Raw genomic sequence first — 14,164 nt, 5'->3', positions numbered from 1 at the left:
AAAATAATCATTAGAACGGGTTAAAGGTTTTTGGTAAAGGTTGACAGCTCTGCGTTCCATGACCAATACAAAAAAAAGGGTTATTCATATATAATCATACATATTATTTCTTGTTTCTGCTCTGTTATAGTAGTAAATAGTAAATCCACTTTCCTATGTTTATTAGCTGGTGTCCCACATGACTCTATATTTGGTCTAATTCTCTTTTGTGTGATTATCTATGATTTACCCTCTTTATGTCGATGTAATGAGTTATGGATATGATGGATATGGCAAAAACAGAAGAGTTGCATGCTGGGTAATACATTCTATGGAAAAATGAACTCAGCAGATATTGTTAAAAACGTCACAAATCAAATGCATATTTACTTTGTGGGAGAAAAAGACAAATGTATATCACAATCCTACATTTTTATTTTTTATTTTTTGTTTGTTTGTTTCACGAGAGTTGCCTCACAATGTAAGAATAAAAAAAAATACAGGAATAGTTACTGGTAGGATTCTGCATGAATTTACCATTACAAAATGTGTGCTGCTAAAATAAGTCTGCAGAGGTAATTGAGAGGACAGGAAGGTGTGAACTGGGTCTTAGACCAGATCATTCTTAACTTGGCCACTTCAAACTCGGCTTGCAGACGTCAACAGACCCACATCGTTGTCATCAAGACGATGAACTAAAACCAGACAACTTCCTCTTCGTGACTACACCCAGAGATCCACAAAGATGATTGGTGATGGAGGAAGTCCTGGATCAGTCAGACCTGACACTGTGTCAAAAAGGCTTATACAAACAAACAAACTAAATAAACCCTACATCTGCAGTACATTGCTACACAAGTGTCAAGTGACTGGTCAACCAAACTCTGCTGACCCTCTTAGCAACTCTGTGAAAGTGAAGATTTGACTCATCGTTTCACAGTGAGAGGAAAATCCCCGCTCCAGCTCATCAAGTCGAGGTTTGGCTGGTTGGAACCTCTTTTTTTTTTTTTACATTGCTGGAAAGAAGACTTTCTGTTGATATTCCTGTTTTAATTAACTTCACATGCTGGATGCCCTCAACTTGAGACGCATGAACTAAATATGAAAACGATCCTCTTGACTCAATTTGCATTTATCTTCTTTCTATGTTTAAATGAAACAATTTACCACTAGCTAGTTGGCAAGTGGATTAATCAACACTCTGAAGACTGAGGGCGGCTCTTTGCTTTCTAATACACTGAGGGAAGGATGCAGGGAGAGGAGCACATGTTGTGTCTGAATGACAAGTGAAGGAATACGTTCGGTCTCTCCTTTCCTCACATCGAATGAGTTAAAAGGAGCTGAACCAGTAGGAATCCATACATCGAAAGAGAATAGCGACGAGAGTTTCTGTTGGATGCATCGAGGTCTGTTCCTTGAAACGAAGCTGGGGAAGAGGAGGGGCTCTGCGAAGCAATCAGGGTGAGAAGCTGACATGACTCAGCCTTCTTCCTCTTCAGCGTTGGAGAGATGAAAAGAGGAGTCATCGTTTGGTCAGCCGACTTACCGGATTTCTGGAGGGGGGGTGGGGACGTGGTTTTGATGCCGTGGAAGGGGAGAGCGTGGGGAGGGGGCCTGCGCATGCCTCCTTTACAATTGTACACGACGCCTCTCAGCAGAGAGGTTCAATTATTCAGTTCCCCGTCACTCTGCAGGAATGCAGGCTGGGATTCCTGTGCTGTGACTCGTGACCTTTCACCTGCCATCCCCATATGGATACTATTTCATCCTTCCTTTCTCTCTTGGCCAGGGAATTTCCCAGATTGTGTGGTTTGGCTCTCGAGGAGGAAGTTATACTGCATAGCATTGTTACTTCATGCTGAGTTTAGTTTAATAAAAATAAAATAAAATAAAATTCCCAGTTTTATTAAAGCTCTTTTTAATAAAAATAAATAAAAAAATAAAATAAAAAAACAAAGTACTTATCAGAGCAAGCAAAGCACTCATGGTCCAAACAAATCATATGTGTGTGGCGGTAATGAAGCTGCTCCCTGTGTGCATTTGCGAGCTCAAAGTTGCCATGTCACGCTGGGTGTGTGCAACGTGTGTGAGAAACGACGGGCAACGGTAAATCTGGGTGTTTCACTTGTGAGAGAGCGCATTAGCGAAACCTCGCATGTTGACTGCTGACATCTCCCACACTGACACGGGTACGAACACGGCGCTCGGCGTCTCCGTGTGTGCTTACTTCAGCCCACGGTGACTCAGAGTTCCGATAATGACTGTGGCAGAGCGGCAGATGAAAGGCTCGCCCTGACTGTAGACGGCAGAGAGAAACAGGAGTGAGGGCTGAGCTCCTCAGAACCTCCCCTGATGAAACGCATCCTGGTCTGAGGCACAAGCTGTAAAGTCCATTACAGGATCTTCCGGCGCGTGGAGCAGGACACGGCACCAGGTCCGACCGGAAGCATCACGAGGAAGAGAACTGCGCATCGTCTGGCAGGGGATGGTTCACTTGCAACAGGTTCGTATTTTAGAGTCGTTCATCTGTTTCATTTTCCCCCATGAATCAATTTACGTCTTTGCATGTCTTTAAATGTCACGGTTTGACTTTAGATCATTTTTGAACAGTCGCTTTGTAACGTGGTGAATCAAAAAGCTCTGGATGGTCAGAGAGAAGTTCAAACTATGTTTAAATGCATTGAGCCCGACTATGTTTCTGATCCCAACAAGAATTTTGACATTAATAACTCTATCAGTAGTCAGTCGAATCTGCTCTAAAGATAGTAGGAAAGACAATACTACTGAAATTAGAAGGTCTCCTTTCTCTCAACTGCTATTATAATTATATATATTTATTTTTTTATCTATAATTTCTTTTAATGATGACCTTTGTGTTTCACTTCAACACACCCGGAGGCTGCATGAAGCATGCATAAGTAACTTGAAAAAGCCTATTATGTCATTTAAGCCCATGTGAGATAAAATCTTTCACTTTGCCTCACTGCTGATTTCAGACAAGGTGATAAGACTCCAGACTATTAAATGACTTACTGGCACTTGAAATCCCCTTTTACTCATAGCATCAAATTAAGTGACATTTCTACTTCCTGGTATAACTAATCCTTTTACTTTGTCTCTGTTTGCACAACGACTTGTAAGTGATTCTGAGTCATTTGTCAAAAAAAAAAGACTTGTCAAGGAAATCATGGAATCAGTGCTGTTTAGTTGGTAAATGACACTTGTTCTAATTAACGCTGTATCAAGTACATGTCAATGTTTTTTTTTTTACTGACTAGGTGTGTAATCCCTGTGGTGCCATGGTTGACTTGGACCAAAACCAGACATTCCTGACATTTAGGGGCCCTGAGATATTTGTAGACTTGTTAAAATAACCAGGCACCTCAGGTTGGAGCAAAGAGTTGTTGAGGCTGCCTTTCAAAAACTGGAATTGTTTCTAGACCACACAGCTTCCTCCTGGAGGGTCTTTCAGCTTAATGGGCAGAGAAGTTCTTCAAAGCATCAGGCAATGATGGGTATTGAATACAGTCAGCACTTCTTAATGTACTCCGTCGTGCTTCTAAGTCCTGTCTACATCCTTCACCAGAAACAAGTTGGCCAGATGTTTAACCTGGAAAGCTGAATCTCAGTCCTTCAGAGAGACAACGCCTCTGGTTAGACCCTCATGAGCTGATGTGTTGTTTTTTAGAGCCTTGTGCTAGCCGATGCACACAATCCAACACCGTAGAATCGAAGCCATATTTCTCAGATCGACTTTGGTCAGTTCATAAAGGTTCTGGTCTTGAGGTTAGCTGCCTCTCTCTCTCTCTCTCTCTCTCTCTCTCATCCACACTTTGCTCTAATGGAGTGCTGAGTAGAGGCCAACTCCCTTCAGGAAGAACTTCATATTCATCTCCATCTACACGAATGTGACCTCTGCTCTTTCTGTCTCACTCCTGCCTTCAATTGTCAGGTGTCTGATGACACCAGGGGAAATTTACTGGACAGAGAAATGGCAAGAGTCCCATGACTCTTGCTTACGGCTTTTTTTACTTTTTCTTTTTTCTTTTTTTGAGCACTAATTAATTCCTAGGAGGTAAAATTCAATTTCATCCAGATGCTATATGATGTAGCACTCATACCAGTCCATTATTCAGTAAGCAGTGAAAGGAGAAAATCAAAGGATGATGATGATGGGACGACAAAGAGTTTGTCACAAGGGGAATAGAAACAAACAAAACCCTTCATCCATTTTCAATTCCCATTTAAGTAAAACCTTTCCGGAAATGACTAACTCTGAGTTTAAATTGTACTTGGATGTCTTAATTTCCAAGTTTCACAACTGAAAAATGAACTAACTTTACCCAAAGCTGTAATTCTGGCGGAAGTTCCTTGCCAACCTAATATGTCTTGCGTGTCTAAAATAGATACACTAAAGTTTTGATTGTCTTAAACAAACGTCTTCACACGTTTGTTGGGCTGTGACTCATATCAGTTATAGCACAACTGCATGTGTCATATCTCTATTCCCCTTCACCATAACTGCCACCTCGGGTAGAATGTGCAAAAAGTCAAATAAATGCATTTAAATTGCAGTTTCATCACCTCACAATAAAAATGTAAGAAAAATACATATAGTCTCTAGTTTTAGTACATTTACGTTTTAGGAAAATATATGAGAATACTGATAATCTAAATTATTGCTGAAATGATTAATTGAATTAATCAAATTAAGCTAATTGATTATTGAAATAATGTTCAATGTTCAAAAGCAATTTGCTGAAAGAACAACACAGAGCAGGAACTAAGCCAAAACTGTACAAGATATATAATATGCATTACCCAGAACTCCTCAGCTGGCATTTATTTTAAAATAAAATAAAAATCTACAATCAAGCACCTTTTCCCATCTATTTATTAATTAAAAAAATAATCAGCAGATTAGTAGACACTATTATTTTAGCTGTTGATGCAACATTTCCAACAAATGATCAAATGCTCATTAAAGGAACAGTATGCTATTTCATTTTAGGCAACCAAAATGTAGTTTTCTCACTCAAAAAAGTAATTGATTTATTTGCATCCAAATCTAAAAGACTCGGACTTCACCACCAAAACCAAATCAGCAGAAAATACCAGTGGACATATCCAAAAAACTGCATAAGCTAAGAAATCCCACTGATGGTAATCAAAGCAAGATTTAAAAATTTTAAAAGTAAAATGAGTAATGTGCTCTTTTTTATGTGTAAGTAATTGAAATACTTTCAGTAACGAGACATTACCTTCTTGATCTAAAATGAGAACACACATTAACGATTCTAGATATGACTGCAAACATGATGCTGCTTGAGACATCATTTTTTTTGTTCATTTTGTGTTTTTGCAGACACGGGTTGATCCAGGAAAGTGGAACATCAGGTCACACTTCGGACTTCCACCCAAGCTCTGCTGAGGCCAGCCATCCAACTTCTAAAAGTCTTCAGACACTGACGATTGGCTCCGGTTTGACTGCTTGTTAATTTAGCACTCCCCCTGGTGTTCATCTGCAGAATGAGCCACTGGCAGAAAGAAGAAGAGCCTTTCAGCTTTGCTGAGTATCTGGATCGACTCCTACAGTGTCAAGAATTTCATTCTCTCTGTATAATTTTGTATGAAGCTAAAGATTTAAATCTTTTCGTCCAACAATCTGCTCTCAGGAGCTGATTTCATTTGGGAGCATAGATGTTTGTACCCAGTTTCTAGCACCACATGAAATCAGTGTTCTGGGAGGCGGACTGCCAGCATGTTGTACGTCACTATACGTCAAAGTCATTTTCATATCAAGATCGTATATCCTCAAATGACTAGTTGTGGAAGAATGTACTGATATAACAAACTGTTATAAAATAGCTGCAGGTGCATTCCATTAGTACTTCTTAAAATTAAATAATATTTAACATCTTTTCACATTTATGTAATTTGGTACTATCTATACAGATAAAAACTGGTTTGATTTAATTGATGAAATAATATTTAAGCACAAAATTGTTATCTTGAAGTTGTATTTATGTGGCTCTCTAGACTTGGGATTAGTGACTTCTTCTCTGACTGGCTTATGTTAGTACAGAACTCATTTTACTGAGGACAATAAAAATTTATCAGCTTCTGTCAGCATCATATTTCTTTGGTTAAACACATTCAATTCTGAGATACAGAACCCATTTTCTTCCTGAATGGTATTGCTGAACATTGCCTTTAAGTGTTTTTCTTTCTTTTTTTTTCTTTTCAACTACTATATGCCAAGTTTTCAACTCTGAACAAATAACCTTATTTGTGCAGAAAATAAATAAATAAATAAATGTATAATATAGCCCCCTTGAGCTTACGAGTCTAATGTTTGAACAATCGGTAAGGAAAAGCACCCAAAAATAATTGTGGGACCTTCAAGAAATATAATATTTATTAGAACTACTTTAAAATATTACAAGCAGCAAGGTTTGCCCCATAAAAGCGAAAATAAATTAGTAAATGACTAATTTTTGTTAGGGCAATGTAATAATGATAGTTAGAAAAATACCTCAAACATCCACTCCATTAATTTACACATATCAGAAATAATTTCGTTTTATGTAGGACAGACAGTTTCAGTCATTTCTTATCGGTTTTTATTCATTCTAGTCGTATCTGACTGATTATCAATATCATCTCGCAACGTTCAATATTGGCTCCTCCCCCTCAGCGGAAGATGGGAGGAGCAAAACTCTGAGCTTTCTCCTGATTGGTCCATTTCCAATAATCCGCCATATTCAAACTTCCGCCGTCTAGTGTGTGTGTTGTCATTGATTCCGTGTTTTCTTTGTATAGATAAAGCAACTTTTCATACACTCGGACTTAGTTTTTTATTATCTGCTCATTAATACACATTGGTATAGGATATTTTACAACTAATTGACTCGCAAAATGGAAGAAAACGAGGAAGTTCACGGAAGGACGGTGGGAAACCAGAAGCAGAAACTACGGAGGATTTCGTCGAGGACGTCTACTACGAGTGTCATAAGCGCTGCAGAGCCGTCGTCCCCGAAAAGACTGCGGAGAAACAACTCGAAGAAGTACGTAGCTGCAAAAATAAAACAAATTTAAAAAACAGCTCATCATTTGATAGCACTAAGTAGTAAAATGCGTAGGCAAAAATAGGTTTATTCCGAGATAATAGCCCGACTTCGTCGACTGAGACGGGCAGGGCTGGCATTAACTGGCAAATGATGCCTTCAGGTGCACCTCGTAGATTCCTCTGTTGTGCCACTTAATAACAATAAGTGTTTGTAGAAAATACTATTGAATAATAAATCATTACATTCCTCGTTACAACTTAAGTAATAAAGGTAGAATCAATTTCATTCTCGAATGATTGTTTATTAAGTCATCTTATAAATTCTTAATTATGGGGTTGTTTTGATCAGAAAATATTACAAAATTGCTTATTTTATTTCAAGCAATAGAATTTACTAACATTATTCAGTCCAACTGACTGTCAAATTGTAAAATATATCAAATCTGTCATTATTGAAGATTCTCCTAGTAATTGACAGGGACATTTTTCAAAAATCTTTTTTTTTTTCATTTATTATCTGCATCAAAACGAAAAATTATGTCAGAAATATTTTTTGATGCACTTATTTTAGATTAATGAAATCAGATAAAGGTATGGAACATGTTTTGATGCATACGTAGAAATAATTTATTTATTAATCGATTTCTTGTTGAACATAAAATGTTTACCTGGGTTTTATATCTTATAGTCGATAGGAAATAAAAACAGTTTGAATCAGTGAAAACAAACAGGTCAAAGAAAAGTGTAATAAATATCAGCCTTGTCAGTGTATCTTCAAATAACAGAGTAAATTGAATACATATTTTAACTCTGATCAACAGTTTGATCATTTCTGCAGCTGAACTATTACACTGTAGTAAGTGATAAACTATGTCATGCATTCAAATTGTCTTTGTATTTGTCAACTTTAATAAATGCAAATAGTATAAGGAGATAGATAAAGATTACTGCATTCCAACATCTGCCAAATATTATGCCTACTCATCAATAAAGTGTTTCACAAAGTATAAACTAATTTCAAAATTTGAACAACAATAAAATAGTTGGGGGGGATAAATAACTAGCTACGAACTTAAAAGTTGCACAACAAAAGCAAACATAGTATGCTGAACTAGAGCAAAAAGCCGGTGAATATCTTTATAAAATGTGGTCATGTGATGAGCACAACAAGCATAAGACTGGGTCAGTTTGTACAGCTGGCTTTTGACGGCTCCCTCTGAGAGTCATGACACTTTGTAGCTTCACTGTTTGGTCAATATAACGGACCGTTTTTTTTTAGAGCCACAGAGCTGAACGACTCCTTGTAAGGCTTTAAATATTAACATTGTTCAGTCGCCTGACAGCATCTGTCACATTTTAGGCCAAACTTGACAAATCTCAATGGAAAATGTCCTGAAAGTGACATCCTCTCTACTGTAGCTGCAGTAAAGCCCAGGAGAGTTTGAAAATAGGGTGTGTCCCTCTCTGTTCTTGAGATAAATTTGACTTGCCCAATTCATAAGACAGTTTACAAGCTGGGGATGGTGTTCACTTGTTTCCACTGTGAAATGTTTGCAGAACATTTGTGTCTTTTCCTGCAGACCGTCACTTCAGAGAGGCAGCTCTTTCACCTTCCTCACTCCAGGGACGCCTTGGGACTTCAGTCTAGTGAGTTCATGGGACAGTGCCGCTGCTTTTATTTACTAATGCCTTATATGATGAGATTACCAGATAAATGTAAATAGTTATCAATCTACTACGTCTTTTTTTTGTATCCTTTTAACCCAGAAGTTAATTAGTTGAACTGTTTGTACCAACTATTTCCACTTACAGACAATGGAAAGACGATGAAATTTATTCTGTTTATCTTTAATCCGGTGTCTGAAAATAAACGGTAACCTTTTGTTTTGCTCCTATAGAAGAGAAAGCGCAAAGAAAAGGAGGATGACACCGTCAGCCTCTCCAGCTTTGACCTCAAGGTGAGCGATCGTCCTCTGTATTCGCTGCAGATCTTCTACTGAAAGAATCCATATGGCACATTATAATCCATCTGCGTGACTCAGATCTCACATACAATGAGCTCAGACTTAGCCTGCTAAAACTTTGTACATGAAAACCACTCTAGGGAAAATCTAAAGAGAAAACCTTAAACATGCCATTCCTAGTCGGTCTCTGAGGGCTGTTTCTGCTTCGATATCGCTGCAATCCATACAGTTATTTATTCTACATCATAAAAGACATTCATAGACGGACGCATCTAAATGAGTGGTTAAACTTTTGAAGAGTCTGTATGACATGATGAGTATTGTTCTATCAGGAAAGCGCTATTGAGTCTCTTTCCTGTTTGTGGGGCTGCAGGAACTGCTAGACTTGTCCTGACCTGCATTTTGTTTTCTTTGGGCTGCAAATGGTCTGAAAACACATAAAACGAATCTTATTACAAAATGTGGCCCAGAATTTTACACACACACACACATATATATATATACATTGTGGGCAATGGGCCTCACTCATTCTCAAAAATTTCAAGTATCACCTTAATTTAATGATGTGGAATAAAACCTAAAGGTGAAATGAGTGACTGAAATAATTCTGACTGATTTTATACATTCATTCAGTGGAGCTAATCTGAGATGACATTTTCCAGGAGCCCAGTAATAAGCGAGTGCGATCCCTGGCTAAAGTTTCATCTCTCGTCAACCTGATATCTCCGTCGAAAAACGGAGCAGTGCGGCGCTTCGGCCAGTCCATTCAGGTAAACGTCGACCCGTTCACACGTTTATTACCAAGAAATAAGACGTAATTGTCTTTCCTACAAACAGGTGAATTTGTTTTTCCCCCCATCTTCTCCCCAGTCCATGTCGTTACGTAACGATGGGAAGTCGCCGGGGACGACTCTCAAAGCTGCCAGTAAGGCCCCAGCTCCGACTCCCACCAAACGCAGGAACAGCACGCTGTGGTCAGAGACGCTGGACGTCCATCAGAAGAGCGCCTTCTCTGCTAAGGAAATCAAAAGACAAGAGGTAGTGCGAGTCAACATTTTCGAGCTGACACAAGGAAACAGGAAGGTTAATAGATCGTATTTATCCTGCAGGCCATTTATGAGCTTTTCAGGGGCGAGCAGGACCTCATCGAGGATCTGCAACTGGCACGAAAGGTTGGGAAAACTTCCTGCAAATTAAATGAAACATCTCGTATTAAATGTTTTCACAATCCCCTTGTGGCGCTTCCCGCATTCAGGCCTACCACGACCCCATGCTCAAACTCTCCATCATGACCCAGGAGGAACTAGCTCACATTTTTGGTGACCTGGACGCATACATCCCCCTCCATGAGTGTAAGCTGCTGCTGACCAGCCTGTCCTTTAAAGCCCCATTTGTTCCTAGTCTCTGCTCCTGATTGGGTGATCTTTGTTTGTTTTCTTTTTATCCTGCAGACTTAACGGTGAAGCTCACAGAGGGAACGGGCCCTGATGGAACCGTAGATCAGATCGGCCAGATAGTGATAGACTGGGTAAGCATCCAAGCAGGAAGACATAATGTGACACATTATATTATTTCAGTGCACTAACCAGTAAAACGTCCTTTTAGCTGCCTGGCCTGAACGCTTACAAAAACTACTGTAGCAACCAGCTTGCAGCCAAAGCGCTGCTGGACCAGAAGAAACAGGACAAGCGGGTGCAGGACTTCCTGCAGCGCTGCCTGGAGTCGCCTTTCAGCAGGAAGTTGGATCTGTGGAGCTTCCTGGACATCCCACGCTCACGTCTGGTGAAGTACCCTCTGCTGCTGAAGGAGATCCTCAGACACACTCCTCCCGATCACCCCGATGTAACCAGTCTGGAGAGAGCGGTAGGTTCAAAGACAGTTACAAAGTCGATCTTTTATCATCTGAAGAATGTGTTCAGGATTAAGGGACTAATGTCCCTGCAAGATCTAGAGAAAGTCATCCATGTGTTTATCTATTGTCGCATGGATCACTGTAACAGTGTCTTCAATCAAAAATCAATCATCCAGCTGCAGCTGATCCAGTACGCTGAAGATGGAGCACATCATATTAAATTTGAGTTGGTGACACCTGCAGAAACCCTGGGACTGTGCTTAATTCAATTCAGTTCAATTTAATTCAGCTCAAATCACGAGAGACAAACAGACTCAAAAGTGGTAGCTCAGACAATATAATTCATAAAATTCACACATACCTACAGATATATTTACTAAAAAGCGCATTTTTATGACTGTGTGCATTGTGAAGTAATTATGTAACCCAAGTGCAGCAGTGTAGCAAGAGTTCATTTAAAAAAAAGCAATAAGAGTTGTTAACATTATGCCAGAAGCTTGATGTCGACTACATATAACGTGTAGCTTTTATGCAAAGTCTTGAAAGACATTTCTTCAATTATTGGATGCATGTAAATATTATCTGAGCCTTTATATCTGGTTTTGACATTGTGAGAATTATGTTCACCCAGTTCCTCTTTTTAGAACTCATTAGAGTTTAATTATTACTCTACACCCCAAAGACAATCCTTCAAATAACTCACTAAAAGCTCCAAATGACTGAAACATGTAAACAGTTGACTGGAACTGTATTTTACACGTTGCCGCTGTTCCAAATCGTTCTTCCATTTGTGATCCAGATCACAATAATTCAGGACATTTTGTCTGACATCAACGTGACAAAAGGGGAGTCGGAGTGCCAGTATTACATAGACAAACTGGAGTTCCTGGATGAAAAGCAGTGGGACCCTCTCATCCACGAGTGTAAGACCCTGCTCTGTCACGGCGAGCTTCGGACCAAGAGCGGTTCGGTGAGAACGGCAGCTCGTCACCTCACCTCTCTCTGGAACTGTAATCTGGACAATGTAATCTTATTTCTCCATTGTAACGGTTGTTGCAGAGGCTACACGTGTTCCTCTTCTCCGAGCTGCTGGTTCTGACCCGACCGGTGACGCGTAACGATAGGAGCTGCTTCCAGGTGTACCGGCAGCCCATCCCAGTGAGAGACCTGGTTCTGGAGGACCTCCAGGACGGAGAGGTCCGCTTAGGCGGGTCGTTCAGGGGGGCGTTCACAAATGGAGAGAAAGGTAAGTAGAGCCGTGCTCCGCAGTGACGCTGCAGGGGGTTATGCTGCTTTCCAACTTATTCCTTCGGGTCCACTGTTTGTTCGTCCCGCTTTGTACATGACGGTTTCCACTAGGGGTGAAACGATTAATCGTGATTAATCAATTATTGAAATAATCATCAACTAATTTAGTAATCGATTCGTCGTTAACTGGAGTATGCAGACTGGAAAAAATGCCAGTCTGGCTGCCTGGCCTGAACGCTTACAGGCCAGTATGTTGCTGAAAGAACAACATACTCAGAGCAGTAACTAAGATAAAACTTTACCAAAAATATGTACATTTTCCATTTAAGATTAAAAAAAATTTTTTTTGTCTATAAATATCTTCTACGCAAAACTCCTCAAACGGGATTGTTTTAGCTTCACCCAGTTCAAATTCTGGAAAAAAAAACAACCTCCTATTAAACACCTGTTGATATTCAGCTGTTAATCCAGAAATAATACACTGCCTTGATGTTACGTTGCTTTTCACATGTTGATGTTAGAAGTATCGTTTAGCTCCAGATGAATCCTTTGCTAGAAATAACCAAGCTAAAGGAATGTATTGTTTTTGCATTTTAGGCAATAAAATATTTTTCTTATTATAAAAGAAATGAAATTGTTTATTTGCATCTTTTAATATATTTCTAATATTGCATGAAATAGTTTAAATGAAAAATCTGCAGAATAGGCCAATTATTTTATCCGATTAATCATCAGAATTATCGACAGATTAATCAATAACTAAAATAATCGTTAGTTGCAGGCCTAGTTATTGTGTTCACATCCATTCAAGTGTCGTGTCAGCAGTTTAGCATGAGCCGTCTAGTCGAGGCTTAACATGCATGGAAAGCTAATTAAATAACACTTTCTAGATAAATAAGACTGAACATTTATTTTTGGCCCATTGGAAGTCGGATTTCTTTTTCCCCCCAATTGACCTGAGATGTTGAGTTAATTGGGAAAATTTGTCATAATTTTAAAACGTAATCAAAAATAATCCTTTTTTTTTTTTTTTTTTTTTTAAACAAGTAATTGCACAATTTCACAAACCAGTTTGGCCTTCTTGAAACTGTCTGAACACGTCGAAGCTGTGAGTGGGAGGAGAGATTAAGAATCTGGCCTTCAAACGTAAATTTTGGTTCAGTTTACATTGTCAGTAATAATCCTTGGATTTTCCTTTTACTGCGTCTCTCTGGTTGCTTTGAATCTCTAAAATAATGACATACCTTATGGTTTTTAAACACATTTCAGGATAGCACCCGCACTGCCATGACCTGGTTAACAGTACTATTTGGATCGCACAATATCACGAAAATATATTTCTGGTGAAAACTATAACGATATTGATTATGATTAAGCCAGGTTTTCCTGACTCTTTTCAATCTTTACCATTACACACTGGAAATTTACTAAAAACACATCAGACAGACGAAAGGCCACCCAGCTGGGGAAATGTATCATCAATACGCAGAGTGTGAATTGCACAATGCTGATGTATAATAATCTATCAAGCAATACATCCACGCAGTTCTTTGTAATTGCAATACTGAACACACGGACATTGTAGTGACAGCTGCATTTTGATATACTGTACATATTAAAATCTGACCCAAATCCTAATTAATGGTTTTGGATTTGATTTCAATTTGTTCATTTCTGCTCATCCAGTCTCTATTTGAAAACTCACAGCAGGTACTCAGTTGGGTTACGATTTGTGAAAAATGCATAATATTATATTGCACTTTAATGAACCGTATCGGGGTTCAGTTTGGGCATGAGACTGAACTCATTGTAGCTCACAGCTTTTCTTTCTCTGCACAGATGATATCAGGTGTCCACAAAAAAATGATTCATGAGACAAAATAACTTTTACCCCAGCTTCTGTTGCCCACTCTTGAACTTCCAGTACGATTCAGTCTGGTCTTGATATTATTCTAGAACAAAAGCAGAAATAATTAAAAAAATGTTGCTAAAACTCACCTCCACTTCAGTGTTCATGCAGATGCCAGTTCCAAAAAGACGATCCTGCAGACA

The 14,164-nt window shown here is 39.0% G+C and overlaps 1 protein-coding gene across 1 annotated transcript; it reads left to right on the top strand.

The window, feature by feature from the left end:
- Nucleotides 1-6,435: 6,435 nt before the first annotated feature.
- LOC103134534 (neuroepithelial cell-transforming gene 1 protein-like) lies at nucleotides 6,436-12,198 on the top strand. The gene is made up of 11 exons (XM_007546817.2): nucleotides 6,436-7,046; nucleotides 8,629-8,695; nucleotides 8,947-9,006; nucleotides 9,675-9,782; nucleotides 9,883-10,050; nucleotides 10,122-10,184; nucleotides 10,268-10,364; nucleotides 10,464-10,540; nucleotides 10,618-10,875; nucleotides 11,664-11,834; nucleotides 11,924-12,198. The coding sequence occupies exons 1-11, from the start codon at nucleotides 6,898-6,900 to the stop codon at nucleotides 12,116-12,118; spliced, it is 1,413 nt and encodes a 470-aa protein (XP_007546879.2). The 5' UTR covers nucleotides 6,436-6,897; the 3' UTR covers nucleotides 12,119-12,198.
- Nucleotides 12,199-14,164: the final 1,966 nt, after the last annotated feature.

The sequence above is a fragment of the Poecilia formosa genome, unplaced genomic scaffold (assembly GCF_000485575.1).
Source record: "Poecilia formosa unplaced genomic scaffold, Poecilia_formosa-5.1.2 Scaffold17, whole genome shotgun sequence".
In the NCBI taxonomy this organism is placed as follows: domain Eukaryota; kingdom Metazoa; phylum Chordata; class Actinopteri; order Cyprinodontiformes; family Poeciliidae; genus Poecilia; species Poecilia formosa.
Note: the sequence above shows the minus strand (reverse complement) of the source record. Positions and strands in the feature narration are given on the sequence as shown.